At 39.2% G+C, this 27,852-nt stretch overlaps 1 protein-coding gene across 1 annotated transcript; it reads left to right on the forward strand.

The window, feature by feature from the left end:
• Nucleotides 1–1,477: 1,477 nt before the first annotated feature.
• On the forward strand, nt 1,478–27,432 carry LOC132293685 (uncharacterized). The gene is made up of 7 exons (XM_059791257.1): nt 1,478–2,002; nt 7,663–7,895; nt 9,712–10,396; nt 11,235–11,580; nt 14,073–14,164; nt 24,966–25,160; nt 26,502–27,432. The coding sequence occupies exons 1-7, from the start codon at nt 1,793–1,795 to the stop codon at nt 27,099–27,101; spliced, it is 2,361 nt and encodes a 786-aa protein (XP_059647240.1). The 5' UTR covers nt 1,478–1,792; the 3' UTR covers nt 27,102–27,432.
• The last annotated feature ends 420 nt before the right edge of the window (nt 27,433–27,852 follow it).

Raw genomic sequence — 27,852 nt, forward strand, 5'->3', positions numbered from 1 at the left:
TTTATTTTAAAATAACAAATATTTTGATAAGGCCATCTGCACGTCAGCAGTTTTCGCTCTCCAGAAACATGTATTCCATCAGGTTCTCTAAATTTTCGCTCTCAAACAAAATAATAATAAAAAATTAAAATTAATTTTTTTTTTTTTTTTTTTTTTTTTTAACTTTTCCTAAACGGCTATATTTGGAACCGCTATGCTGATGAAGTTATTTAATTTATGTTGTATTTTGTTTGCTTTAAAGATGTTATGACATTTTGTGTACTAGAATTTTTATTATGTAATGGTTTTTTAAGATTAAAAATAATGAATTGGATTAAGAAAATAAGTATTATAAAATTCTATGGGAATAAGGAGATGAATTTGTAATTTTAATTATTTTTTTTACAAAAATTGTTAAAATTTTATTTATTTATTTTTGACCAAAATAAATAAGGATTAAAAATAATGAATTGGAATAAGAAAATAAGGATTACAATTTAAAGCAAAAAAATAATAATAATAATAAAACAAATTTTAAGGAAAGAAAAAAAAAAAGAAAAAAAAAAAGCTTTTTAAATTTATTTTTGGCCCAAATAATTTTTTATTTTTATTTTTATTTATTTTATATACCGTGCCTAAACAATATATTTTTTTATTTAATGAATTTTATTTTATTTTATTATTATTATTATTTTTTCTAAAAGGAGCTAAAAATAACCTATTTTTAGGTTTTTTTTTTTAAAAAATTCTATTTGGCGCACTATGCATAAATTGGAGAGTAAAACAAAATAGTGGCAGCCTAAAACGGCGCCGTTTTGGGCCAAGAAAAAACAAAAAAAAAAAAAAGTAGTGATCGCGGGCAGGCTCGCTGAATACCGCGAGCTGGTCCGCGATCGCGAATGGGCCCCAACACTTATAGCTAGCCCGCTGCACTTTATACAATTCATTTGCTCGCCCAAATTGGCCTTTGAAGAGTCCCACTGCGGATGCTCTAAGTGATGAAAAATAATGATTTAACAAATATTTTGGAGTTATTTTGTATATAATATAAATAAAGCAATCTAAGAACACCATGTTTTTTTCTTCTAACTTTTATGTTTTTTCAAACAACAAAACAGAACTTAAAGTATTTTATTTTTAATTAAATACATATAATCTCATATTCGTACACTTCTATTTTTCAAACTAACATGAAGTGATATTACTCATACTCTATTGAACAGTCAACATAATTTAATAAATGAATGACGCAATACATATATTTTTTTTATTTAATAAATGAATCCAGACTAGAGTATAGTGTGAACACAAAATAGATTATAAACCAATTAACAATTTAGCATGTTAAGTCAATCAAATCTAGTTATGTTAAATATAAACATGACATATTAATAATTCAGATATTTATATTAAGACTCGACTTACTGTCATGTGTTGCCGCCCCCCACCGCTCCTCCTTAAACTAAACGCGGTCCCCACTGCAAAAACAATCCAAAAATTTCTCCTAATCCACGCGCTATTCAAATATCTCTCTCTCTCTCTCTCTCTCTACAATCCACTGTTACAACTGGAAGGACAATCAAGAAAGAGGAAGCACCCGATGCTTCTTGTTCACTCCAAAACCCTATCTCTGTACTATACCTTTTCATTTGATCAATTGCAGAATATTCTTTACTTTACAGATAATTAATTTACGAATGGTACCAAATTCGCTTCCATTTCTTCACCATCATCGACTGAGCACTATATGTTGGAGTTGATGTGAATGTGATTAGAAGAGGCATAGATTGTGGTGAAAGTGAAGGGGACGACAATGTTTCTGTTGACACTGTTTCTCGGGTTCCTTCTTGGGGCTCTGACGATTCTCGGGGTCGAAGCTCTTGGAGTCCTCTTTGTGATCGACCGATTGAATCGGAAAATCAAAGAAACAGACGCAAAAGCGGCATCGAAATCTCATCGAGAACTCCATGCCGACCTTGATCCCAAATTCTCTTTCGATCTTTCTTCTTATCAGAACAAGCAGGTCCACTGTTCACTTCGTTTTGTTGCTTCATTGCTTCTTTTATTCGCCTTCATTGTTGTCGTGCACACATAGATATACGCAGTATAAAAGTACATATACATATACATATACAAACATATATATATATATATTTGATAAGTATATACATATACATATTTTGATTTTGGGTTCTCTCTATTTCTCTAATATCTAATTTATTTATTTTTTTGGGTGAAGATTTTATTATCTTTTTAAGTTTATTTGAATTGTGTATAGTCCGTGAACCAGAATTGCGTGTACCAAGGGCTTGGAAACATATGTTTATTTATTTTTTTTGTTCTCGCCCCCAATTTGGATGGAACTGGAAAATTGGCATATTGTTTGTGGGTATGGCAATAACCACGCAAAGTGGAAGTGGCTGTAATATTACCTAATATAGAAATACTAAAAATGTTATTTGACAGTAATTATTTTAGAACTAAGTATTTGAGAGGTTCATTTTTGGGCAGAAGGGAGATTTTATTTACTTCACATACTGGTTAATTCACAAAGCATTGGAATATACACACCATGGGCATCCCAGAACAGGAGCATTTACATAGCTTGGAGGACTCCTTAACATAACAAAACTACCTTCTTGATCATGAAGAGAACTAGTAATAGTATATGAACTTGAATTTGTTTAATGGCATGGAGGGCCTGAAATTTTCGATCTCTTCCCAAGAGGAGCCTGCAAGCAGAAACTCAAGTGTAATGTTATGGCTGAGAGGATCTGTGGCAATAAGCAAATGCATAACTTCAGAGGCATCTGTTTCTAGGTTCATTTTTTGGAGTCCTGATGATGAAGCCATATGCAGACATTTCTGACGTGTGAAAGCTCAGCCATTAGACTAAAGTGCACTCTATACCTCATGTAGAACTCTTAATCCCACTGCTTTGTTGGTCACAAAGAAAACTTAGACAACTGCCTTCCATAGCTGAACCAGGATTACTGGTGAGAGTACTGTTGGTATTAAGCTAGAGGTGGGGAATGCAATCAACATAAAGGGTGTTGTTAGGTGGAGAGGATTTAGGGTGTGAACAGGCCTAATGGAAGAATTCCAGAGCATGGAGATGATTCCCTGCATTTGGCCTTGAGAGTGGGTGACAAAGAGTTAAAGTTTTTAGATAAGCAATTAACCTTTTGTAAGTGAAATCTGAAATTGAAATAAGACTCCCATGTCTGTCGGAATTATAACAAAATGTATTCGTGCTGAATAACCTACTGACAATCATCAAGCTTATGAGCACAAGAAATTAACATTTTATGTTTGGGTGGGAAATGTCTTATAATTTCATAAATATAGGTTCAGCATGCATACTTTTCTTGGGTATTTGAACCTTATAGCTTAGAATGGACCTTACAGTTTTAAATGTATAAGAAAATAGAGAAAATTATTATTCTTAATATTAGTTTTTGTTGTCATTTGTTGTATATGATTCTAGTGAGTCAAAAAAGAGCCCCAAATCAACTTGGAAACTTGAAAGAACCTAAAAGCATCTGAGGAAGTACCATATCTTGTGAAACAAAACCATTATAGTGTAAACAATTTTTTAATGCTAATTTTTAATTACAAAAATCATATTGTCAAATAATGCAAAATATATATTTTTGGATCTATTTCCAAATAGTTTATTTATGTACAAACCGGTTTGAGTTTGGGAAGTACTTTTACACTTCTGATAGCCATCTCTTTGCCATTTTGATTTCCTTAAACTTTGCACTAGAAAGGCTTGAAGTCATGGATTGTGTCACATTTCTCCACACACACACACATACCCCCCACCCCCCTGCCCCACGCACGTTCGCGACAGCTGAACTATATACTTAAAAATTAAGTAGAATTTAAACTAAATAATGGTTCATGCTATTAGTTCATATATAAATTAGCTTGTGAATAGAAATGCCATCACAGTATCACACCAACTGAAATTGAACTCATGGGCCATGGCATTGCTTCTTGATACACTGTATATTGGGCATGGCTTAATGCATATCAGCGTCACACAATTAGCAGAGCCATTTGAATTTGTTATTTACAGAAACTCTCATGCCAGGTAAATGAGATATACAACCTTTAGTCATAACTGGTGTTAGTTTTACCTTATGTTATGTGTTCCTTCTCTTTGCATATACTAAAAGAAAGATCGATTATTTGGGATCCTTCCTTTCTATATATATATATATATATATATAAGTTAATTATATGTTTCTTCCCTTTCTTTGATAATTTTTAAAGCCACGTACCTTTGGTTGTATTTGTTTGGTAATGAAATGGAAAACTCTTTATACGAAAGATATAACAACAATATGATAGATTTATGATTTTTGGGGAGTGGGAAGAGAAATTTCCAGATGTTATTCAGGCAGCTCTTGTAACGGTGGCATCTGATCATGTTCCCTTAGTTCTTGATTGCGGGCGTTTGAGATCTCTGCGCACCCCGTTCTGTTTTGAGAATATGTGGTTGAGATCAGAGGATTTCGAAGGGAAAGTCCAGTCTTGGTGGGAGGAGGCGATATTTATAGTTTCTTCTAGCTTTGTATTAGCTTGGAAGTTTCAGATTCTCAAATCCGAGCTCAAGAGGTGGAATAATGAGGTGTTTGAGAACCTTGAATGGAAGAAGAATAGAGCTCTTGCTGATATCGCTGAGCTTGATCGTCTTGAAGAGTTGGGACAGGATGTGGAGTCTTTGCGCTCTAGGAGAGCCTCTTGTCAAGCGATGTTTGCTGAAATCGCTATTATGGAAGAGATTTCGTGGCGTCAGAAATCTCGGGCTTTGTGGCTCAAAGAGGGGGATCGCAATACAAAATTCTTTCATAGGCTTGCTAATGCTCATAGAAGGTGCAATCATATTGGCGTATTCGTGTGAATGGGTGGGAGTTGGTGAGAGAGGATGAGATGCGCGAGGGGATTGTTTCTTTTTACCAGCAGCTTTACACTGAGACATTGGGGTGGAGACCTAAGCTTGATGGTCTCCACTTTGATGTCATTTCTGAGCTGGATAAAGACAGGCTTGAGGTTTCCTTTTCTAAAGAGGAAGTGCTAAAGGCGTTATCGAGTTGTAATGGTGATAAAGCTCCAGGACCAGATGGGTTTACTATGCGGTTTCTCATGGCGAGTTGGGAGGTGGTGCGCAGTGAAGTGATTGGCACCTTCCAGGAATTTCATTCTCATGGTATACTCGAGAAGTCATTGAACGCATCTTTTATTGCCCTTATTCCTAAAAAGGGTGGCATTTTTGATATTAAGGACTTCCGGCCAATTAGCTTAGTGGGATGCATGTACAAGCTTATTGCCAAGGTTCTTGTTCTTAGGATGAGCAATGTATTGTATGGTATTATTTCGGAGTTCCAGAACGCTTTTGTTGGTGGACGGTAGATCCTGGATTATGTTCTTATAGCAGGGGAATGTGTTGACTCTAGGTTGAAGAGTTGGGTCCCTGGCGTTTTATGCAAACTTGACATTGAGAAAGCTTATGATCACGTCAATTGGAAGTTCCTCCTTTACTTGCTTCAACGGATGGGGTTCGAAGATAGGTGGAGGAAATGGATTGAAACATGTATTTCGTTCGTCATGTTCTCTGTTCTTGTTAATGGATCTCCTGCTGGTTTTTTTGCGAGTTCTCGAGGTTTGAGACAAGGAGACCCCCGGTTGTCTTTTCTATTCCCTATAGTCATGGAGGGTTTAAGTAGACTAATGAGGAGAGTGGAAGATTTGGGTTTCATCAGGGGGTTCAGAGTCGGCATAGATGTAGCACATCAGATAAATATTTCCCATTTGTTGTTTGCGGATGATACCTTGGTTTTTTGTGATGCCGATGTCTCCCAACTTAGATATTTGAGGTGCATTCTTGTATGTTTCCAGGCGGTGTCTGGGCTAAAGATCAATGTTGGAAAGAATGTGCTTGTCCTAGTAGGGGACGTTCCAGATATTTCTTCCTTAGTTGTAGTTCTTGGGTGTAGGGTTGGTACTTTTTCTCTTCCTTATTTGGGATTGCCTTTGGGGGTCTCCTCTAGGAGAGTGGGGATTTGGGTTCCAGTGATCAATAGGTATGAGAAGAGGTTAGCAGGATGGAAGAAACTATATTTGTCGAAGGGGGGGATGGTCACTCTCATCAAGAGTACTCTCTCGTCCCTTCCTACTTTTTTTTAATCTTTGTTTCAAATCCCATGTTTTGTCACAGAAAGGATTGAAAAAATTCAAAGAGGCTTTCTATGGGGTGGAAAAGGGGAGGAGTTTAAGTATCATCTTGTTAATTAGGAGCAAGTTTGCAAACCTTTGAAGTTAGGCGGTTTAGGTATCCGAAAGTTGGTTCCTTTTAATAGAGCTTTATTGGGAAAGCGGCTATGGAGATTCGGTAGGGAACGACACCGTCAGTGGAGAAGGATTATCTTGTGTCGTTTTGGGGAGGAGAGTGGTGGCTGGTCCTCCCGTCTAGTCTCTTTTGCGGGAGGTGTTGGGGTGTGGAAATTTATCCGGAAGGGTTGGGATGTCTTTTCTTCACACATCAGATTCAAAGTCCAAGATGGTAGGTGAGTCCGCTTTTGGGAGGATTTATGGTGTGGAGATCAGTTGCTGTCTTTTTCTTTTCCTAGACTTTATAGCGTTGCCGAAAATAGGCATGCTTACGTAGCTGACTGTTATCGGCTTGATAGTAGTGGGGTTACGTGGGATGTGGGTTTTAGGCGTTCTTTTCAGGATTGAGAGATGGATGAGGTATGTGTTTTTTCTGGATTTGTTGTATCAGCAAAAGGATGTTGGTAAAGGTAATGATGACATTTTGTGGGCCCCTTCCACTCATGGTAGATTTGGTGTACGGTCCATGTTCCTTTACATGTCAAATTTCGATAGTCATGAATTCCCATAATAGACTATTTGGCGCTCTTAGGCTTCACTTAGAGTCGTATTCTTTGTTTGGACGGCGGCATGGCGTAAGATTTTGACGTTGGACAATCTGAGAAAGAGGGGTAACACTATCGTTAATTGGTGTTGCCTATGCAAAACAGATGGTGAGTTTGTAGATCATATTCTTATGCACTGTCCTGTGGCGTATGATTGTTGGAACCTCATTTTCGACATATTTGGAGTACATTGGGTAATGCCTCAGTCCTCCATAGGACTGATTAATGCGTGGAGAAGATGCCCAGTGAAAAGTCAAGCTCGTGACTGTTGGAGGATTCCACACTGTGTTTGGTGGTGCATAGGGAGAGAGAGGAATAGCATAAATTTCAAAGGAAATGAATCGTCTTTGGCGACTTTGAAGATTCATATTCTTCGTTCTATTTTCTGTTATGTAAAAGGAAGCGTTTGTTCCTCGACTGATGATTTAATTTATCTTTCGGACTCTATTGGTCCTTAGGTTCAATTTTCGTTTTCTTTACTAGGGACGCGTTCCCCTTTTGAACGCTCTTCTAATCGAATTTTACTTATAAAAAAAAAAACGAAAGATATAACAAGAAGAACAAAAAACAAAGACTTTTCCCAACTACTTGGAATCGGCTACATGAATCCCGTTTTTCCATTATGCTCTATTATTATATGAAAGATGCAGAATCTTTTTTATTATTATTTTATTTTATTTTTATTTCAACTTTTAATCTGTTCTTCTCATTGGCTAATTCAATTATTTTGTTGTCTCAGGGATTTGTCTGGATTTTAGAATTTGAGAAAGTCCCGAAGACTTGGCTTGCAGACAAAGTACCGAGAGAGCAAAAGCGAAAGAAAGAGTTGGAGGTTACCCCGGTCCGAAAATATGCAAAAATTAAGGATCGCTCACTTATTCTGACAGATTCAGATCGTTCGTACACTGAAATTCGGTTAAAGGGTTGCCTAGTAGAAGCTATTTCTGCTACGAGCTTGTCCTCAAGAAAATGGTGATGAGGAATTTGCTAGACATTCTTCTTTGAGTGCATTTATCTTATTAGACTTAGTACGTACTAGTTTTTCTCAATCACCGTTGGAAAATGCTCTTGATGTGTTGTTTTTGGAGAAGTATATTAGATGGCAACAAAAGTTTGAGGAAGTGTGGGAAAACATTCCACTTTGTACAAATAATGCCAAAAGTTAAGTCTGTAGTTAGTCTGTCTCCCTGAGCACCCTCTGTTAATAGGAATCAAGACTATGCAATGACCTTTTTCTTAATTATATTGTTGTGTTCTTAGAAAAGGTGTTTAGTGTGGATCCCTTTTGATTAGTCAAGATAAGAAGTACATGAAGGGTATAGGGTGTCCAAGGTTTTCTCGCTAGAAAGAGAAATCAGTATAACTAGAAGTATGGGTTCATGTGGAAGACTTGGAGATGGAGGTATTAGACATGATATAGTGACTGTCCCAGGTGGATTAAATGAGGTGGAAGTTGAGGTTGTGTTGTAAAACAGAGATAGTTGCAGTTTCGAAGTTACCATACACTTTGTGAGGTGAGGGGCCTTGTGAAGGTTTATTCTAGATCTCAAGAGGTCTAGTCCAGTGTACATAAGATTTCAAGTATTTTAAGGTCTTAGCCGGATCTAATAATCTTTTAGAGTTCCAAGGTCCATTTTAAGTGTATGGGAGAGGCCTTTTTATAGTTCAAGAATGAGAGAAAGGTAGTGCTTATGTTGACGTCGATTTCTTTTGGAGTTATGCAACATGTTTTGCGGTCGATGGAGGCATTGTCATTTGCACCTGGGTTGTATGATTGTGATGTGGTAAAGGGCTGTGTTGCGGTCAAAAGGGTGGCTGGTGGGATGCTAGGGATATTAGTGGAGTAGATATTGGGTGCACCGTGCGCGCCATGTCATGAGTGTACCCATCCAATCACAATGCATATATTATCTCGTTATCAGTAATTTTATAAGTAGGTGGGCCAACTTTTTCTAAAATTGTGCATTGTGATTGGGTGGGTACACACTAACGAAATGGCGTGCGCGGCGCATGCAATATCTACTCATATTAGTTAGGCCAATACTGTCAACCACCCCAGCAAGCTTCACTGCAGTCAGATGAGATGCCTCCATGTTACTGTGGCTGTTCAATGGAATGGTTGCCACATGTAATAGGGTTAAGATGTCATAGAGGGCATATGTCTTTAAGGAGTCATGCTATACATCTCTTTTAAGCAAGGTCAAGGTCTGTGCAGATACCTCTACCGAACAGTGGTTTTGAGCCACCAAGCCAAGTAGTTCTAGGATCCCAGAGAACTATGTTATGTGTGCATGCTGCAAGATAGACAGAGAAGCTTGATTATTAATAACTGCATAGAGGGCTATGACATCTCTGTGTATCTCACATTGGCCATGTTGATTGCCATGCACTGAGTTGTAGAAATACCTTTGAGTCCTGCTTCCAACCTTGAAAGCGCTTAAGGTGCATCAGGGTGCAGTGGTTTAATTATTATTGCCAATAATTAGAACAGTTAGTAAATATGAGGAAGTTAAAATTTTGAAACATTTTTAAAAACTACAAAAATAATAAAATTATGTGATTGGTTCAAGAATCTGTCCATCAGGCTGCATGTCATGTATTAAAAAAAATAAAAATGAAAAGACAGTTTCTTATTGTTCTGCTGCTATATCTTACCGAAAATGTTACCATGGAGATGTTTGGAAACCATGTGGCCTATTGTTCCTGCCTGAACTAAATTATATTTCAGTTTAAAGAAACGAAAATAATTTTACTGGTCCTAACTATATAACTTTTAAAAATATTACAGGGCTAAAAGATACCCGATTAAAGTGGAGAGCAAGACTTCAGTTATATACCGTGGAAGTAAAATCTTTTACATTTATCTTGACACGTGCGGCGAGAAAGAGTTGTGGTGTAAAGCCCTCCGTCTTGCTTCATGTAATGATAAAGAGAAGTGGTTTGCCAAGTTGAATTCAGAGTTTCATGGTTACCTGGCATCCCTAAACATAGAATATCCTTCATTTATGAAACCTTCTATGGGTTTCAATGCTGAGCAAGTAGACAGGTCAATTAAAGTTGACGGTTCTTCGTCAAAGGTTCGCCACTTTCTGAAAAAACTTGCGAAGAAGGCTTCTAAGACTGGTGTAGAAAATAAGGTGAACTGGACTTTAACATCAGACCGTGAAGAGAGAAAGATCGGTGAGAAATCTCGTCCATTCCAAGATTCTGTTTTGGCTACGGGATTGATAAAGACTGCTCCAACAGGGAAGGCACCTAACTGTTCGGCACAAGAGAATATTGGTTCCTCATTATCGTCATCCTTTACTAACTCAGGCAGCAGAAGTCATGTCTCTGTCATCTCTGATACAGATTCTGATGACAAGATTCTTATTGATGATGGAACACTCTGTTGGAATCTGTTAATATCACGGTTGTTTTTTGATGCCAAAAACAACGAAGAGATGAGAAGTTCCCTGCAAGAACGTATTCAGGTTTGTATTTTTTTTTTAATTGATTTCCATTGAAATTTAATTATAGGAAAAATCTATCTTGAGGGCACTCTCAATGAGTTCACATCTTCAGCCGTTAGATCGAGAGGTTGTGAGGGGGCATGGGCTTACAGTGGGAGCAACCCCATGATACACTGTTAATTATATGGAATTTTTGGGCATATGAGATTTTGTGTGTTAGGGCATGTGGGAGCTGTTTTAGTTTTACCACTTGTCTAATCTGTGGACAGATATGAAACTATGAGTGGATAGCTGCCTACTTCAAGGCAAACATACTAAACAGTAAATAGGTTATGGGTTCTTTTTGGTTTTTTAATTTTTTATATAAAATACACCAGATATGTTGATTGTTCTCATGTAGGTGCTCTCGTAAGTAAACCCTGCTGGAGTGGGCTTAACACGTATTCTAGTGCTGGGGCTATCCTCCAGTACCCTCCTACATTCTAGATTTCTTACATGTTCATTTCTGGCGAACTCTTTATATCCAAGAGTGAGTAGAAGCCTGCAGACGAATTTGAAAATTGATTCATATTCATTCCACCCTTGGTAGTTTGGTATATGTGCTGAATAGAAGAGTTGAAGCATTTTCATGGGCTACAGTCCACTGGGTTTTTTTGGGGGGGTGGGGTGGGGTGAGGGGAAGGGTTGTGGATATTTTAATGATTATATAGGAGTGAGTGGCATATATGTGGGCATTTTTTATGATTTGTTAAATGCATATGTGGGCATGGCACATGTTTTTTAGTTTGTAGAATCCACTCATAACTCTGAGACTTGAAATTTTATTTTTATTATTATTATATGTTTTTGGGTGCAACAGAGAACGCTGTCAAATATGAGGATCCCCAGTTACATAGGTGAAATCACCTGTACCGGCATAAATCCTGGGAATGTCCCTCCTTATATCCATGGAATGAGGGTTCTTTCCCTGGACATGAATGGGGTATGTGCCTTGGAAATTGACATTGAATATAATGGTGGTGCGTTAGTAGACATTGAAACAAGGCTTGAAGTTCGTGAACTAGATTCAAATCTAGAATCAAGCTCTGTGGAGGAGGTCACATCAGAACTTCTAGAAGGTGTTGAGTATTTCGGGAAACAGTTGAAGCTTTCTGAAGGGACGGTTGATGCAATAGAACAAAAGGATGAAGGAGATCTCAAACTGGGTGAGTACAAAAAATGTTCGCATTGTATAAAATATTTGAAAATGTTTCCATCATTGCATTTAGTTATTTCATTAAATAATAAATTTTGAAATATTGTGCAACTAGATTAACATATCCGATAAATATGCTCACCATTTCATTCTCCTAGTAAACAAGAAAGCTAGTAGTCTTATATCTCGTGAGCCATAATCTGATGCTATGTATCTAGGTTCCTTCTTAAATTATATAATAGAACTAATTGAACTATATAATTATGCATACTTTGTTAAAACTATATATTAATAATTTTTTTATATAGAACTAATTGAATTATAAAATTACACATACTTTGTTAACACTATATATTGATGTTTAAAATAAAAATTAGTGGGATCCACTTTTTGGTAAGTAAAAAAAAAAAAAAAAAAAAACCCAAAAAAGAAGATATTTAAATAAATACATATGTAAATCTTATTGTAATACTTTTACAGCCATGGATTTGTTTTATCACTTTTTTTATTCGACTTAATCTTGATATGATTGAAAAATAATAAAACAATAATTATCCTGAGTTCTACATTTTACTATGTTTTGATTTTTTTTATTAAACTCAGGTGTAGAAAATATTGAACACGCACGCGTGTGCGCTCGCACACACTCTGCCACAGTTGTCATCTTGATTAGTCCTAAATAGACAAGTCCTCAGGGACACATATTTCATTTGTGATGTATCTCGCCTTGCACATGTCGCCTCTCCTAAGAGTAATCTCTTATAAAATGCTAGTATTTCTATTTAGTCACGATACTTTGAGAAGTGGGTAGTCATCTCCATATATCATTTGCACTTCCGTTCTCCTATACATTGGGGATGCAGATAACTCCTATCCCAGTTGAACTATTAAAGAAAGGAGGGAGTTGTTAGAGACATCAGGATTCTCCTGTTATTTATTTATTTATTACTGTAGCTCTGTCTCGTAGGATCTTCATCATCCTACATGTAATATCTGTGTCTATAACCTAACCTAAACACCTATAATGGAGACAAATAACTGCACTAATGAAGAAGAGTGGCATTGTCTGCACAAAGGAATAAGGATAGTGTTGGAAAAGGAAAAGATCAATATTGACTTCGCTTTGAAATAGTAAAGAATGCTTTTTGATAGATTGTACTAAGGGACTTAGATAGAGCAAAATGATGAAACATGATTTATGTAGTCAACTAAAAATATCTGGGAGAGAGCTTTTTTTTGAATTAAATCAAGAATATGGGGAAAAATGTGTCACTTCTACTTCCTCAATATTTTATCTGTTTATACAAGGAATACAGATTTTTTGTGATTAAGAATCTTAATTACTAATAAACTATAATATGAGCAGAAAGTACATTCTTGAATAGCATTAGGATATTGCACATACAAATAGGGATTGTGATGAGGCTGGCTTGGAATAGGGCACTTCTACAAAAACCATCACGTGAAGGAAAACGCTTTTCACTGACTTGACCGTCCCGTCCCGGCTCAGGCTCAGCACAGGTTTCAGGTTTGGGTTGCCCCACAATTTTGAAAAAAGTTGCATTCAATTCCAAACCAATGCAAGATTTTTTCAGGAAAAATTTAAAAGTATTAGCAAGTACTTAACAATTATATGCAGAAATTCCTTAATGCTCCTTTTGGTTGGAGGGATGGAAAAATGGATGGAAGGGAGGAGGGTAGGGATGGATGACGCCATCCCTAGGGAAGGGATGGTGTCTCCCTCACTTTTTGTTTGGCAGAATAGAAGGGATGGTAGAAAGAATGAATGGAGTGATAATTTTTTTCTGATTGGTTGGAAGGAAGGGAAAGAGAGTTTTTATATTTTTTTACCATACACCCTCATTATGTGAGAGAATCTCAATAGGGTTTAACAAGTTATTCAGTATATAACCAAAAGTTAAAATTGCTATTAACTTTTTTTGGTTAGTTATTATTTCTTTCCCTCCTCTCTTCTGCCCAATTTTGGACATGAAAAAACAACAGGCTAGAAGGGATGCTTCATCCCTCTCCTTGCTTCCTCCCTCTCTCCCCTCCCCTCCAACCAAACACGAGAAGCATCATCTATCCCCCCCTCATCCATCCCTCCTCAGTCCTTCCTTCCAACCAAACATAGCATAAATTTTTAGTTGAAAATCTAAAAGATCATGACAAAGAATGAAAATAAGAAAGTAAAAATTGGAATAATATTTTATAATATATATTTTTAACTAAGCGGGGTGGGGTGGTTTTGACTCTCCTCCCAAACCTGCCCTTTCCCTATTTAGCACAAACTCAAATCCATTCTAATAGGGACAGGTACCTGTCTGGGCAGGTAACTTGCCATCCACATATATAAGTTGTAAGTTATAAGAGACTTGATTCTTCACTTTGCATAACAATGAGAACAAATTATGCAGTTCACTTGCACAAAGAAATGTCTCTTGGTCTGGTATCATAATGCCAACCTGATTTCTCTCTCACTCTCTCTCTCTTTCCTTGCAGATGGGATAAAAGGCAAGAGCGCTTTACGGGGATCATCTCATGTTTCCAGGTGGAAATCAATAGTAAATTCTGTCGCCAAGCAGGTTTCACAGGTTTGTAAAATATCTGTATAACTAAAAGAATGGGATCAGCCACATGAATTCTCTTTTTCCATTCTATTCTATTATACACACCTTTTGGTGGGTGGCCCTGGAGAAGATGATTGCATGTGCTGAAGAATCTTATACATTCTATTCTATATCTGTGGTGGACGCTTTATTTGAGGGATATTCCTCCATCATTTCAAGTCATGATCTATTACTCATGAAAGCGCTTAATTTATATGCATCAGCAATTGAAGTTTTAGATTCATCATCATTCTTGCCTTTTTCCTAAAAGAATGGGGTTGGCCACATGAATTTTCTTTTTTCATTATATTCTATTTTGGGCCTTGTCTCCTCTAATATTTAATTCTTTGAAGTTATTTTTAATTTCTTCTATGTTAGTTTTGGTTGGCCCAACTGGCTCTTACCTTTTATGCAAACTAAACTTTTCTTTCTTATGGCATATCAACGGATCTATGTTCTACATATCCATACCACCTAAGTCTATTTTCTCTTATTTTGTCATTAATAGGAACTATTTCTAATCTCTCCCTCACACTTTTGATTTGGACATCTATCTTTTCTAGTCACACCTATCATCAACCTCAACAACCTCACTTCAGTACATGAATGCATTGCTTTTGTTTCTGTTTTAACGCCCAACACTCTGCCCCATATAAATAGCTGGTCTAATGACCATCCTATAAAATTTTGCTTTTTACTTGTTTGGTATTTTTCTATCACATAAATACCACTAGCCCGTCTCCATTCGGACCATCCTACTCCAATCCTACCGGTAATATCATCATCTATTTTCCCACTTACCAAAAAAAATATCATCATCTATTTTCCCATTTTTTGTATTACTGATCCTAAGGTTCAAAACTGATTATTCTGAGTAACCTTAAGTTTTAGACTCGAGGAAAGTTATACATTGTTTGGCACCTTTGGATTAGTGCTGATGCTAGCTTAGTATATTGACCCAAAAGAAGTGACACCTAATGTGGATACATCCTTGGACACCATAGTTTAAAGAAGTGAGGGTGGGAGCCAGAGACTAAGGATTTTGGAAATACCATAAGGTTGAAAACATCTCAGAGCACCCGTGCACTTGCATGTATTATTATATTTCTGTATTTATGTATCTTAAGAAGTGGCACCTTTGGATTAGTGCTGACGCTGGCTTACTATATCAGTGCAAAAAAGGGACAGTTCATGTTACTAAACACTTTTATATACTATAGCATAAAGAGAGAGTGGGAACACAAGGGTCAGAATGAGGATTTTGGAAATACCATAAAGGTCGAGAGCATATGATCCAGTGGCAAAATAAAATCTGCTGGCAGCTTTCTGAATTTTTTGAAACTACCCATATTCTGATTTTGGAAGGTTTTCTAATTTCTGTAATTTTATGATTTTTAGTAACTTTCATTTATTGTAATTAAGTCAATTATTGCTAGAATTGCTAGGAGACTCTATATAAAGGGTGGCTAGGGTACTGGAGAGATGGTGATTAATTTTATTTTAAATAGATTAGCAGCAATGATTGATTAATTTTATTTTTATTTTATTTTTCCTCCTTGTTCTAGTAGTCTTTCAATTTCTTCGTTTATTTCTTTCTTGCTTTAGATGATTTATTCGTATCAATTTCTCTCTTGGTAAGGCGGCATCAGTTTGGTATCAAAGCTTTAAGTGCGGCTTTCCGACTAAACATTGTAGGATGTAAGATCCAGCCAAGCCCTTGCCCCAGCAAGTCACAAACAAAGTCGAGAATCTGCATAGACAAGTTGAGATGTTGAACCAGCAAGGGACTCAACATGTTATCAACCCGTCGGTTGATGACAACTTTCCGATGGAGGATGACCTGTCCAACGTCATAACTTTCGCAAAATATCCGTTTTATATTTCGCGTGATCACCCGACGATCGGATCGACCATTGTTGGGAGGCAAATATCAAAATTGAGATTCCTGAATTTCGCGGGAGTCTTAAGGCAAAGGAGTTTATCGATTGGATAAATACCACTGGAAGAGTTTTTGAATACCACGAGATACCAGAGCACTTGAAGGTCAAGCTTGTAGCTATTCGTTTAAAAGGTAAAGCGTCGACAAGGTGGGAGAAATTACGGGTTACCCGAAAGCATAGAAGTAAACCAAAGATTGTAGAATGGGAGAAGATGAAGAAAAAGTTGAAGAAACAATTTTTTCCTTTCAATTATGTCGAATTGATGCACCAACGTTTGCATAATGTGAGGCAAGGAGGCCGTAGTGTGGAAGATTACACTACAGAATTTTATGAGTTGCTAGCACACAAAGACCTATCGGAGAGTGAAGAACAGATTGTGGCACGCTATATTAGCGGACTAAGACCCAACATACGAGAAGTTCTGCTCTCGCATTCATTTTGGTCAGTTTCGGTGGCTTATCAACGGAGCTTTGGTGGTGGAGAAACAACAAAACAAGCAGGTTTTGCGCTCCAGCAGCACTTCCACAAGGTTGAAGCGCACTTTCAAGTGAAAATCAGCTTCTACAACAGTGCGAAACGAGGCCCAACATGTGGGACAACAGCTGGCACTTGTTGATGGGGTTAAAGAGCAGGCTGGCACTGTTGAAAACTTCCAAAATTATGGAGGGCCAGCAGGCCAAAGTCAAGGTGGAGACTGTGGACTGAAGTGTTGCAAGTGTGGAGAGCCTGGCCATAGATCGACGGAGTGCAGAAAAGATGAAAAAAAGATTTTGATCGAAAAAGATGATGCAACCCCAGAGGCCAAGCCAAAATATGATTATTATTTTGAGGAAGAGGATGATGAAATCTTATATGGTGATTTAGGTGAATTCTTGGTTATGCAAAAGTCCCCTTTGCTTCCGAAACATGAGGATGATGAAGTTAAGGAGTTCGATACGGCAAAAGAAAAGGATGGTGACAGGATGTTTGCTATTGAGAATGAACAACATGGATTAGATGATGAACGGGTCAAAGAAATTTTCAAATTCCATGTCCAAGATGGAGTGGAGAAGTTTAGGCATTAAGTTTGTGCAGGATCATTATGTGAGTCGATTGTTGATGAAGAAGTTCTTACTCCAGAAAGTGCAAGTGAAGATACTTTGGTATCGTATTCTGAAGGTTCTCTAGGCAATGTACGGAATGATTTTGTGGCAAACAGGACTTGTTTGGTTGGGATTGAATTTGGTGCAATGCTTTTTACTTCTCTTACTAACAGTTTTGAGGATGATATCAAGCATCTCGAGGTTTGGAAATACGAGGACCGAGCTCATAGTCATCTCAGTGTGAAAGTTCACCATGAAGTGATCATTCAAGCATGTCCCTTGGATACAAAATGGCTTGATTGTCCGCTTAAAGGTAGAGAGGCAAGGTGAAATTCATATTTATTCGAACAATGCAATCAGACGTGAAATCATTGGAGCAAGATTTTGTCATGGTAGAGATGCGGTCGGAGTCTATTACTTCAACCAGTCACCAGAGTCATAAACTCTGGTGAAATCCTCTGCTACTCTTCCTTTTCGTGTTTTTCTTTCTTTGTTGGGTCTATTTTGTCTGTGATTGCTGTTCTTTTCGCCTTTTGGTATGCGTTCGTTCTTGGATGTTGCTAGGTTGCCTCGTTTGTTTCAAGAAGGAACTGCGAGATCTGCAAATACATACAGAGGTCCTTCGATCTTTTTGGATGACGATTCGGTTGGAAGAAGAACAGAGGACCTCCGATCGTGTTTAGTTGGGAAATTTGATAAGGAAGTGGGTGATAGGGCTCAAATCCCGGCTTGGGCCTCTCGAGCTTGGAAGGTTTCCTCCGGAGTGGTTGTCTCACCTCTGTCGGATTCTTTGTTGCTCCTTCGTTTTCCCTCTCCAACTGAGGCTTCTCGCGTGCTCAAAGAGGGTCGCCATGAATGGGGGACGACAATTTTACGAGTGGACAAGTGGAGTTTTAGGGTAGGGTGTTCCAAAGTGATGAAAGGTAAAGGGTTGAAGATGGTAACGCTGTATGGTCTTCCTTTTCACCTATGGAGTCATGCCTTGTTTGTTACAGTCGGTGATTTGTGTGGTGGGTTTATTTGGGTGGATGCTGATGAAGCTGTTGATGCTGAAAGGGTCCGTATCACAGTGTCGGACGGTAAAGTTTACCCTCCTGTCGTCTTCATTCACGATGATCGGTTCTATTATAAAGTGGTGGTGTGGGAGGAAAAGCCTCCCGATCTTGTCCCAACGACGGACAGTTTGGAAGGAGGGGATGGTTCACACTTGCTTAAGGAATCTGATTGTTTGAGGTGGGAATCAATGGGGAGGAAGGGCCTAGCTGAGTTTCAAAGATGGAAGGAATGGAGGGATGCGGTCGGGGGTTTCAGAGAGAGGGAGGTCTCACTGGGCTCTGTCGTCATGCAGAGGTGGGATTGAGGATGCAACTGTGGTGAGTTTCACGTGAATCAATCGCGTGGGTGGGGGAGAGTTGCCAACCAGACGCGTGGTTGGCGCTCAGGAGGCGGTCGTACCAAGTGGTTTACAGCTGGAACCAACTCGTTTTCAAATTCTTGGGCTCCAAAGGCTGGGGTTCCTTCCTATGTTGATAGATGTGTTGTTAGGCCTAATGGTGGGCTGGTGAGAAGGGCTTCTGGAGCTTTTGCTTGTGGATAGATGATTGGGCCTTCTTTTGGTTCTTCTGACTCTGGGCGAGTGCCATTGGGCTCGGGCAGCTCTTTCCCATCTTCTTGTGGACCAATTGAAGGTGCGACGGTCCATCCGATTTCTGCTAATGGGTCTCTGGGTCTGGGCGTGGGCTTCATAGTGGATTGGGATCGGCTATTGCTTGTTCTGGACCAGGTTTGGCTATTTCTTTTGGGCCATGGGTTCCTGCTGTGATCGACAATGGTCTTAAGCCGTTCGGTCCTTTGCCTGAGTGTTCCAGTCTTCCAGAGATGGTCGTCGTCCAAAGGGACCAGTTCAAGGGCACCGTTTGAAGAAGAATATTCTCTTCCCTTCTTTTCTGTAAAAGATGATCAAGAAAGGAGAAGCAAGAGTGGGTGTCGTGTCTGCAGAATGAGATTGGTACGGGTAAGTCCATTTCTTCACATAGACATTCTGCTTTTCAACCTTCTTCTTTTTCTTCTCATCCCTGTGAGGTGACTCGAGGGAGTTTGGGGGCTAAGAAGGTTATGCTATCCTCTGTTTCTAATTTTTTGTCCCCAACTCTTGAGGAGTTTCCTGTACCTGCTTATGTGGAACGGCATGGTGGAGGTTGTGTTTACGAGCTGGGCTCATCTCGACAGTGTGATAGTACTTGCGAGGGAGTTTCTGTTTGTGTGGGGAAAAATGTGAGGATCAAGCTTGATGATGCTACAACTAATGTCTTGTTGAAGGAGTTACGGGACCATTTGGCTTCGAAGGGTTTGCAGTGTGATACTAGAGAATCTGGGTCTGATGAGGAGGTTTTGACTACGTTGGCTTGTTGTTCTCCTCCCTTTTCTGATGCTTGGGAGGGAGATGCAGCTTCTTCCTTTGTTGGGGAATTGGGTCTAGTGCAATGGGAGGGGGATGAGGCTGAGGTTGATATGTTTGTCCCTTTGGCTGTTATTCAACCGGAGGGTGAGAGGGAGGGATTCTGGTGCAATTGAGGGAACGGATTGTGTGGAGGAGGAATGGTTGAGAGAGAAGGGTGGAGAGGTGGGTTCTCTTTTGGGTGTTTCTTTTGAAGGTAGGTTAGATGAGGCGATGAGGCTGTTCCATAATGTTCTTAATGCTCAGCTTTTGGATAGGGCGGGAGGAAGGGTTGGTGCTCAGATTGGAAGGGGGGAGAGGGAGTTGCGGAGCCCCTCTGATTTTGTTACTTATGAGAGGAGGAATAGGGGGTCCAGAGAGAGGAAGAGTGGAAGGAGGAGTGGGATTACTTTTTCATCTGTTTCCTTATGAAGCTACGAATTCTTTCATGGAATGTCTGGGGTCTCAATGACTCGGCTAGAAGAAGAGTTGTGAAGTCGGTGATTCGTAAAGAGGGAGGTCATGTGGTTTACCTTCAAGAAACCAAAATTGCATCGATGACGGACTTGATTGTGCGTAGCTTTTTTTTTTTTTTTTTTTTTGTTGTGGAGTGGCTTGCTTTGGATGCGGTTGGTTTTTCGGGTGGCATTCTGATTATGTGGGACAATCGGTGGGTCTCTTTCGGGGACTCTCAGGTGGGGCTTTTCTCTGCCTCCTGCGTCCTCTCTTTGTTGGAGGATGGTTTCGTTGGGTTTTCTATGGGGTTTATGGTCTTCCAGAGGATAGTGTGTGAGATCTAATATAGGCGGAGTTGGGAGAGGTTCGAAGGAGATGGCCGTTGCCTTGGTGTATTGGAGGGGATTTCAATGTTGTTCACTCTCCTTTTGAGAGGTCAACGGGGGGCAGAAGGACGGTTGACATGGAGTCTTTTTCGGAGTTCATTGATGGGGCGGGGTTGTTTGATCTGCCTTTAGTGGGTGGTCCATTTACTTGGTCTTGTGGTCGTTCTCCTCCTACCCTCTCTCGTCTTAACAGGTTCCTTGTGTCAAGTGATTGGGAGGAGAAGTTCTCCGATGTTGTTCAGGCTACTTTGGCTCGTCCGATATCTGATCATGTCCCTTTGATGTTGGATTGTGGTGGTTTGCGTAGCAGAAGATCCCTTTTCAGATTTGAGAATATGTGGCGTAGGGCTGAGGGTTTTCTGGAGCGTGTTCGATCTTGGTGGGCTGGGTATGGAGTGGTTGACACCCCAAGTCATTCTCTTGCTTGTAAATTTCGTCTTTTGAAGAATGATATCTAAGTCTGGAACAAAGAGGACTTAGGTAATCTGGTGTGGAGGAAAAATCGTGTTTTTTCAGAGATTGCTGAGATTGATCAGATGGAGGGTCAGGGCATATTGGCGGATTCCCTTAAACTTAGGAGGGTGGAGTGTCAGGCGGAGTTTGTTGAGCTTGCTGTCATGGAGGAGATTTCGTTGAGGCAAAACTCTCGAGCCTTGTGGCTTAAGGAGGGCGATAATAACACTAAGTTTTTTCATAGACTTGCCAATGCTCATAGAAGAGGCAATCACATTGGGAGGATCCGGGTGGATGGGGTGACGTTTTGTAAGGAGGAGGAGATTTGTAAGGGTAATGTCGATTTTTACTCGATGTTGTTTACAAAATCTGTTGGTTGGAGACCCTTGCTTGCAGGACTTCATTTTGACACTCTTTCGAGTGAGGAGTGCTTTGTTCTGGAGGAGCCCTTTTTTGAAGAGGAAGTTTTGTCTGCGTTGAAGAGCTATAACGGGGACAAAGCCCCAGGTCCAGATGGTTTTTCCATGCGGTTCCTTTTAGAGTGTTGGGAGGTGGTTCGTGAGGAGGTGATGGGTTCTTTTCATGCTTTCTATGCTCAGGGCTCTTTTGAGAAGAGCCTGAATGCCACTTTTATTGTTCTCAGCCCGAAAAAGGGAAGGGCGCTGGATATTAGGGATTTTCGCCCTATCAGTTTGGTGGGGGTGTCTTTACAAGTTGATTGCTAAAGTCCTGGCTTCTAGGTTGAGGAAGGTCTTGGTTGGTATCATTTCTGATTCTCAAAATGCCTTCGTGGGTGGTCGTCAGATTTTGGAGTCAGTTCTTATTGCTAGTGAATGTGTGGATTCCAGGTTGTGTAGTGGAGATCCGGGTGTTCTGTGTAAGCTGGACATTGAGAAGGCGTACAATCATGTGAGTTGGAGTTTCTTTCTTTATTTGATGGAGAGGATGGGGTTCGGTGCACGGTGGAGGAAATGGATCATTTTTTGCATTTCCAGTGCTCGTTTCTCTGTCCTTGTGAATGGGGCTCCGACGGGTTTCTTCTTTAGTTCGAGGGGATTAAGACAAGGGGATCCTCTTTCTCCTTTCTTGTTCCTTTTTGTGATGGAGGCTCTTAGCAGATTGATTAAGAGGGCGGTCGAGTAGGGCTTTTTGAGAGGCTTTCGGGTGGGTAAGGATGTTGCTAGTCAGTTGGAGATCTCCCACTTGATGTTCGCTGATGATACTTTAGTGTTTTGTGATGCGAATGCGTCCCAGTTGAGATATCTAAGATGCGTTTTGATTTGGTTCCAAGTGGTCTCTGGGCTAAAGGTTAATGTCGGAAAGAGCATTCTTGTGCCGGTTAGGGAGGTCCCTGAAATCGAGATGTTTGCTCAGATTCTTGGATGTCGCACTGGCTCTTTTCCCATTTCTTACTTGGGGTTGCCCTTGGGAGCTCCTTCAAGGTGTGTGGGAAACTGGGATCCAGTTGTGGAAAGATTTGAGAAGAGATTGGCGAGATAGAAGAAGCAATACCTCTCCAAGGGGGGCCAGGTCACTTTGATTAAGAGTACCCTTTCATGCCTTCCCACGTATTTCATCTTTCTCTTTCAGATCCCTTCTTCTGCGGTTGAGAGAATTAAGAGATTACAGTGCAAATTTTTTTTTTTTTTTTGGTGGGGGGTATCATTTGGTTCTTTGGGATCAAGTATGTTATCCGATTCAGAGTGGAGGTTTAGGAATTAGGAGATTGCTGACTTTCAACAAGGCTCTTCTTGGGAAATGGCTTTGGAGGTTTGGGGTTGAGTGGCGTTGGCTTTGGAGGAGGGTTATTGCGATCAAATTTGGGGAGAGCATTGGAGGGTGGAGTTCTCTTGAGGTGCATGGTCCTAGAGGGGTGGGGGTGTGGTCTCTCATCCGAAAGGGGTGGGATGAGTTCAGCAAACATGTTCGTTTTCGGATTCAGGATGGTAGGAGGATCATATTTTGGGAGGATCTTTGGTGTGGAGAGCGTCCTCTTGCTCTTGCTTTCCTTCGGCTCTTCAGGATTGCTTCTCATAGACAGGCCATGGTGGTTGACTGTTATTATTTTGATAACGGGAGACTGACTTGGAATGTTCAGTTTAGGAGGCATTTTCAGGACTAAGAAATTGAGGAGGTCACTCACTTTTTGGATTTGTTGTACCGCCAGGTGATTACAGCTGGGGATTCGGATTGTTGGTTTTGGGATCTTAACTCTTAGGGCCGCTTCGAGGTTCGGTCCTTTTTCAGGTGTCTTACGCTTGGCTCTGGAGGTACTTTCCCTTGGAAGTCTATTTGGCAGTCTAAGTCTCCTCTCAAGGTGGCATTCTTTGCTTGGACCTCTGTCTTGGGTAAGATTCTAACCCAGGATAATTTGAGAAGAAGGAATCAAGTGGTGGTTAATCGTTGTTATTTGTGTCGGAGCGACGAGGAGACTGTGGATCATCTTCTGTTACATTGCAGCATGCCTAGGGACTATTGGGATTTAATGCTTGGTTTGTTTGGGATCCCTTGGGTCATGCCTTGCTCCTCTAGAGGGTTGATTGAGGCTTGGAGAGGTTTCTCAATGGGGGCTCTCATTCAGCATGCTTGGAGGGCTACACCTCTTTGTATTTGGTGGTGCATTTGGTTCGAGAGAAATCGGTATTATTTCGATGGAAAGGAGAAGCCTGCTTCTATGCTTTAGTTTTCTATTATTTCCACTCTTTTTTTTTGGGTTTCAGGGAGAGATTATAGATCTGTAGAGGAGATTGTTTTTTTTTGGCCTCTTTGAAGCTTGAGGCGCGTTTTGGCCTTTTGTTTGTCTTTGGGTTTCGCTCCCCTTCTGAGCGCTTTCTTTTTAAAATTTTACTTATAAAAAAAGAAAAGAAAAAAGATCAAGTCTTCATTGGTATGAAATCTTGTTCATACTAATATACGATGAGCCACTTGAGCCAAACTCGAGGTCGAGTTATTTCCAACCCGGAGGGACTGATGCAGTGGCAAAATAAAAATCTGCTGGCAGCTTTCTGAATTTTTTGAAACTTCCCATTTTCTGATTTTTAGTAACTTTCCTTTATTGTAATTAAAGCCAATTATGGCTAGAATTGCCAGGAGACTTTATATAAAGGGTGGCTAGGGTACCGGAGAGGTGGTGATTAATTTTATTTTTAATAGATTAGCAGCAACGATTGTTTGTTTTCCTCCTTGTTCTAGCATTCTTTTCCTTCGTTTATTTCTTTCTTGCTTTAGATGATTTATCCTTATCCTCTTGGTAAGGCGGCATCAGCATCTCAGAGCACCTGTGCACTTGCATATATAAGTATATTTCTCTATATATGTGCATCAAGAAGTAGCTATATATATATATATATATAAGAATTGCAATACTTGACATATAAATCAAGTGTTGTAATCGTTAACGATGAGGAAAAAAAAGGTTTGATGTCTTGTGTTCAAGCCTTTGAAGGAGCCAACATAACATTTTTCAGTCAAAAGGCCTGGATTAAAAAGTCAAATATTGTTTCATGCATGCTAACAAGCCATTTCTGTGGGACAAAATATTGCGTATAGGTTTCTCTTTCATGGCCTATTGATGTATCCTAGTAAGGGTTGCCGAAAGACAAGGAAAGATTCGAATTAAATAGAAGGCACTCTGATATAATGTCCTGATTAAATTAACAAATCAAAAAGCGTAATTTGTGAGAAAAAACAATAGCTTTATTTATTACTTTTCCCTGTGATTGTTAATTCAGTCCATGCTAATTACCTAGGAGGAGAAAATGAAGGAGAAGAATGAGAATTGTGAATTAGTCTTAACTACCAAGTTGCATGATATAGAAAACAAGATTTATTTATTAAATATGTAATGAAGCAAGTGGAATTGTTCTTTTCCTTTGTGTTTGCCAGAGGGTCCCGAAACCTTACTTTTTAATCATGTTTATCATTTAAATTTGACAATATAGGTGGACATGCTTTGGTTTTTTGGTTTAGTTGTCATGAAAAATAACAGAGCTTTTATGCCTTTCAAACTAATTTCTCTTTTTCTCATTGAAGGTTCCTATCTCATTGGCAATAAGGGTAGCATACCTGCGAGGAACAATCCAATTACGTATACAGCCGCCTCCTTCTGATCAAATATGGTTTGGGTTCACATCCATGCCTGATATTGATTTCAACTTGGAGTCTTCTGTTGGGGAGCACAAGATCAGTAGTGGAAGTATTGCTTCATTTTTGATCAGTCGGTTTAAGGTCAGATAACGTACTTCTGTTGCATATATTTTCCAGTTACGTTTACTCTTGTGGGAGTATTAAGAAAGTTGATTTAAAGCCTCATTCTTATATGTGTGTGTGTGCGCGCACGTGCGTGTGTATTATAAAAGGAAATTGCTATTTCTGCAACCAAAAGGCTGCATCCACCACCTCTTATGGTGGGATTGATACATGAGAGAGAGGGCTGTGAATCAGCCGTTTTGGATGCATATTTAACCCCTTCATTGAAAAAAGAGCCCAATCTTTATGAGGATTTCTGAAAACTGAAAAGGGGTATTTTTTGCGTAAATATAAGGAATACATATAGAATACAATTATACTCTGTATGTGAAAAAAAAAGTTAAAAAATAAGAAAAGAAGTTATATAACAATGTTCCCAAAGTGTAATAAATTTATGTTTGGAAATTCTCATGTGGAAGTTTCCTTTTGGGTAGGGATGTCATTTCAACCTGTCCCGCCCCTATTGGGACGGGTTTGGGATCATCCTAATAGGGTTAGGGGCGGGTTTGGGAAGAGAGTTTAAAACCCGCAAAGCCCCGAACCCGCACCGATTAATAATTAATATGTAAATAAATATTCTTATATTAGCTATATTTTTTTTCTTTATTTCTTATGATAATTTAAAATTTAACAACATTTTTGTTATTTTGGTTGTTTAATATTTGACTATACTAAAAAAAAAAAAAAAAAATTCAAAAATTTATCTTAAATTTGTTCAAGTTTGAATTGTTTTTCTTGAAAAATATGTATATCGGGGCGCCCCGACCCATTTTCATTGGCGGGACGGATTTGGAATAGGGCCCCATCCTGAAACCGCCCCGATGACATCCCTACTTTTGGGCCTTGTTCCATGCATGAAGAATATGTGCTGCTTGGGTTTGTAACGAGTTCCATGCATATTCTGGTTGCAATGTTGACATTTAAAGTAACATTTTTCCACCCAGTAATAAATATTACTTTTATCCCAAAACCACTTTTTAATGTTCACTCAGGGGAGATATTTTAGGTCTATCCGGAATTATGATTAGAGAAAGGAAAATGTTGAGGGTACCTCTAGCTCTTACCTGTAGATCTCTCTCTCTCTCTCTCTCTCTCAATTTTAAAATCATCTGTTCAGAACCCAAAATTCAGAAAGTTTTAGGTAGTCCTTTCATTTATCTGTTTTCTTCTCCGGTAAGGATTTTGGGTAGTCATTTTGATAAAGAATGATATTAAAATATGATCTGTTTGTTGATGCTTTCCTTTGCTAGAAACTTGCAAAATTTATAAGCAGGAATGAAGTAGGGAACTTTTGCTGATGCTATAGTGTCACTCATGCAGACAGCCATTCGGGACGCTGCTGTACTTCCAAATTGTGAAAGTGTATGCATTCCATGGATGTTAGCAGAAAAGGATGACTGGGCTCCAAAGAAAGTTGCTCCATTTATATGGATTAATCAAGAAGCTGTTGCCGATCCTGCTGAATCAGAAGGCAAGCATGAAAAGGCAAAGAAAGTTGAATGTGTCCAAGGTGAATCTTTGGACAAACATGCATCTTCTTCACCAGTTCATGAAAAAGCAAAGAAAGTCGAACCTGTCCAGCGTGCGTCTTCGGACAAACATGCATCTTCATCAGTTCCATCCAATCAGTCTGTTTGCAACAGCAAATCTATGCAAGAACTGAGTACCCCTTTGTTGAGGAATGATGAACCGCAAGACATTTTCCAGTGGAGAAAAGAAGAGAACTCAGATGGCAGTCAATCATCATCTCGGTCAATGAGTTTCACAGAGAATCAGGAAGTTGATGCAAGGCCAAAGAGAGTGGGGAGAAAAGCAAGGATGCTTGATTTGGGGAAGAAAATGGGGGAAAAGCTTGACGAGAAGAGGCGTAACATTGAAGAGAGAGGCAGAAACATTGTTGAAAGGATGCGAGCACCTTAAAACGGAATCATAATGCAGACTGGAAATTGTATGGAATTTGTAGCGCACAACATCAGATCACAAAGGGAAATGCGAGACCTAGAATATTTTGTACTATTAGTATTCCAACTCTTGAAGGGTCCTCAAATCCCATTTTCTCTTGGGTCCTAAATTCTTTGGTGCACATATCTATTGGGAATTGATACTTATTCGATAAAGTGATATACGTAGTATTTCACATTGTATATTGAAAAGGAAGTACATTAGAAAACTATTTGCATGCGCATTAATGGTTGGTCATTGTTTTATTTGATAATAGCAAATAATTATTCATACGGATTTCTTTTGCTCACTCTTGGGGCGTTGGTTGGAATCAAGTAATTATAATTATTCATAATGTAATAGGATAGATTCTTCAAGTTCCTTTTGTTTCGCACTGGCAAATTAACTTTTATGTTATGTTTGGGAGCACCGAAATTCAAGGTGCAGATTCGGTGCCATCAAACTTTACCTACTCTTTATTTTGAAAGATAAGGAGATATCATTAGGCCATAGGGCTTTGATAATGAGCACATCCACAATGGACATATTATTACTAGTAATATTATTAAGAAAACAATAGCCACTTTAGTCTAACCTAAACTTAAACCGTGTCTGATCCGAGCCTAACCTGACCAATACAAATCTTAAACCAACCCCACCAACTCAAGTTGAACTTTATGGTGTTGGAGCACTGTTTGAAATACATTTGAAAGATGCACATCTCAGTCCC

Source organism: Cornus florida, unplaced genomic scaffold (assembly GCF_030987335.1).
Source record: "Cornus florida cultivar Cherokee Brave unplaced genomic scaffold, ASM3098733v1 CherokeeBrave_3.0.0_Hap2_Chr02, whole genome shotgun sequence".
NCBI lineage: Eukaryota > Viridiplantae > Streptophyta > Magnoliopsida > Cornales > Cornaceae > Cornus > Cornus florida.

Excerpts from the sequence above, each read along its gene's own strand:
- LOC132293685 (XM_059791257.1), top strand. The coding sequence starts at position 1,793 with ATGTTTCTGTTGACACTGTTTCTCGGGTTCCTTCTTGGGGCTCTGACG. Across the intron at positions 14,165-24,965 it reads TCGCCAAGCAGGTTTCACAG|GTTCCTATCTCATTGGCAAT; the intron begins GTTTGTAAAATA and ends TTCTCATTGAAG. Across the intron at positions 25,161-26,501 it reads TTTTGATCAGTCGGTTTAAG|ACAGCCATTCGGGACGCTGC; the intron begins GTCAGATAACGT and ends TCACTCATGCAG.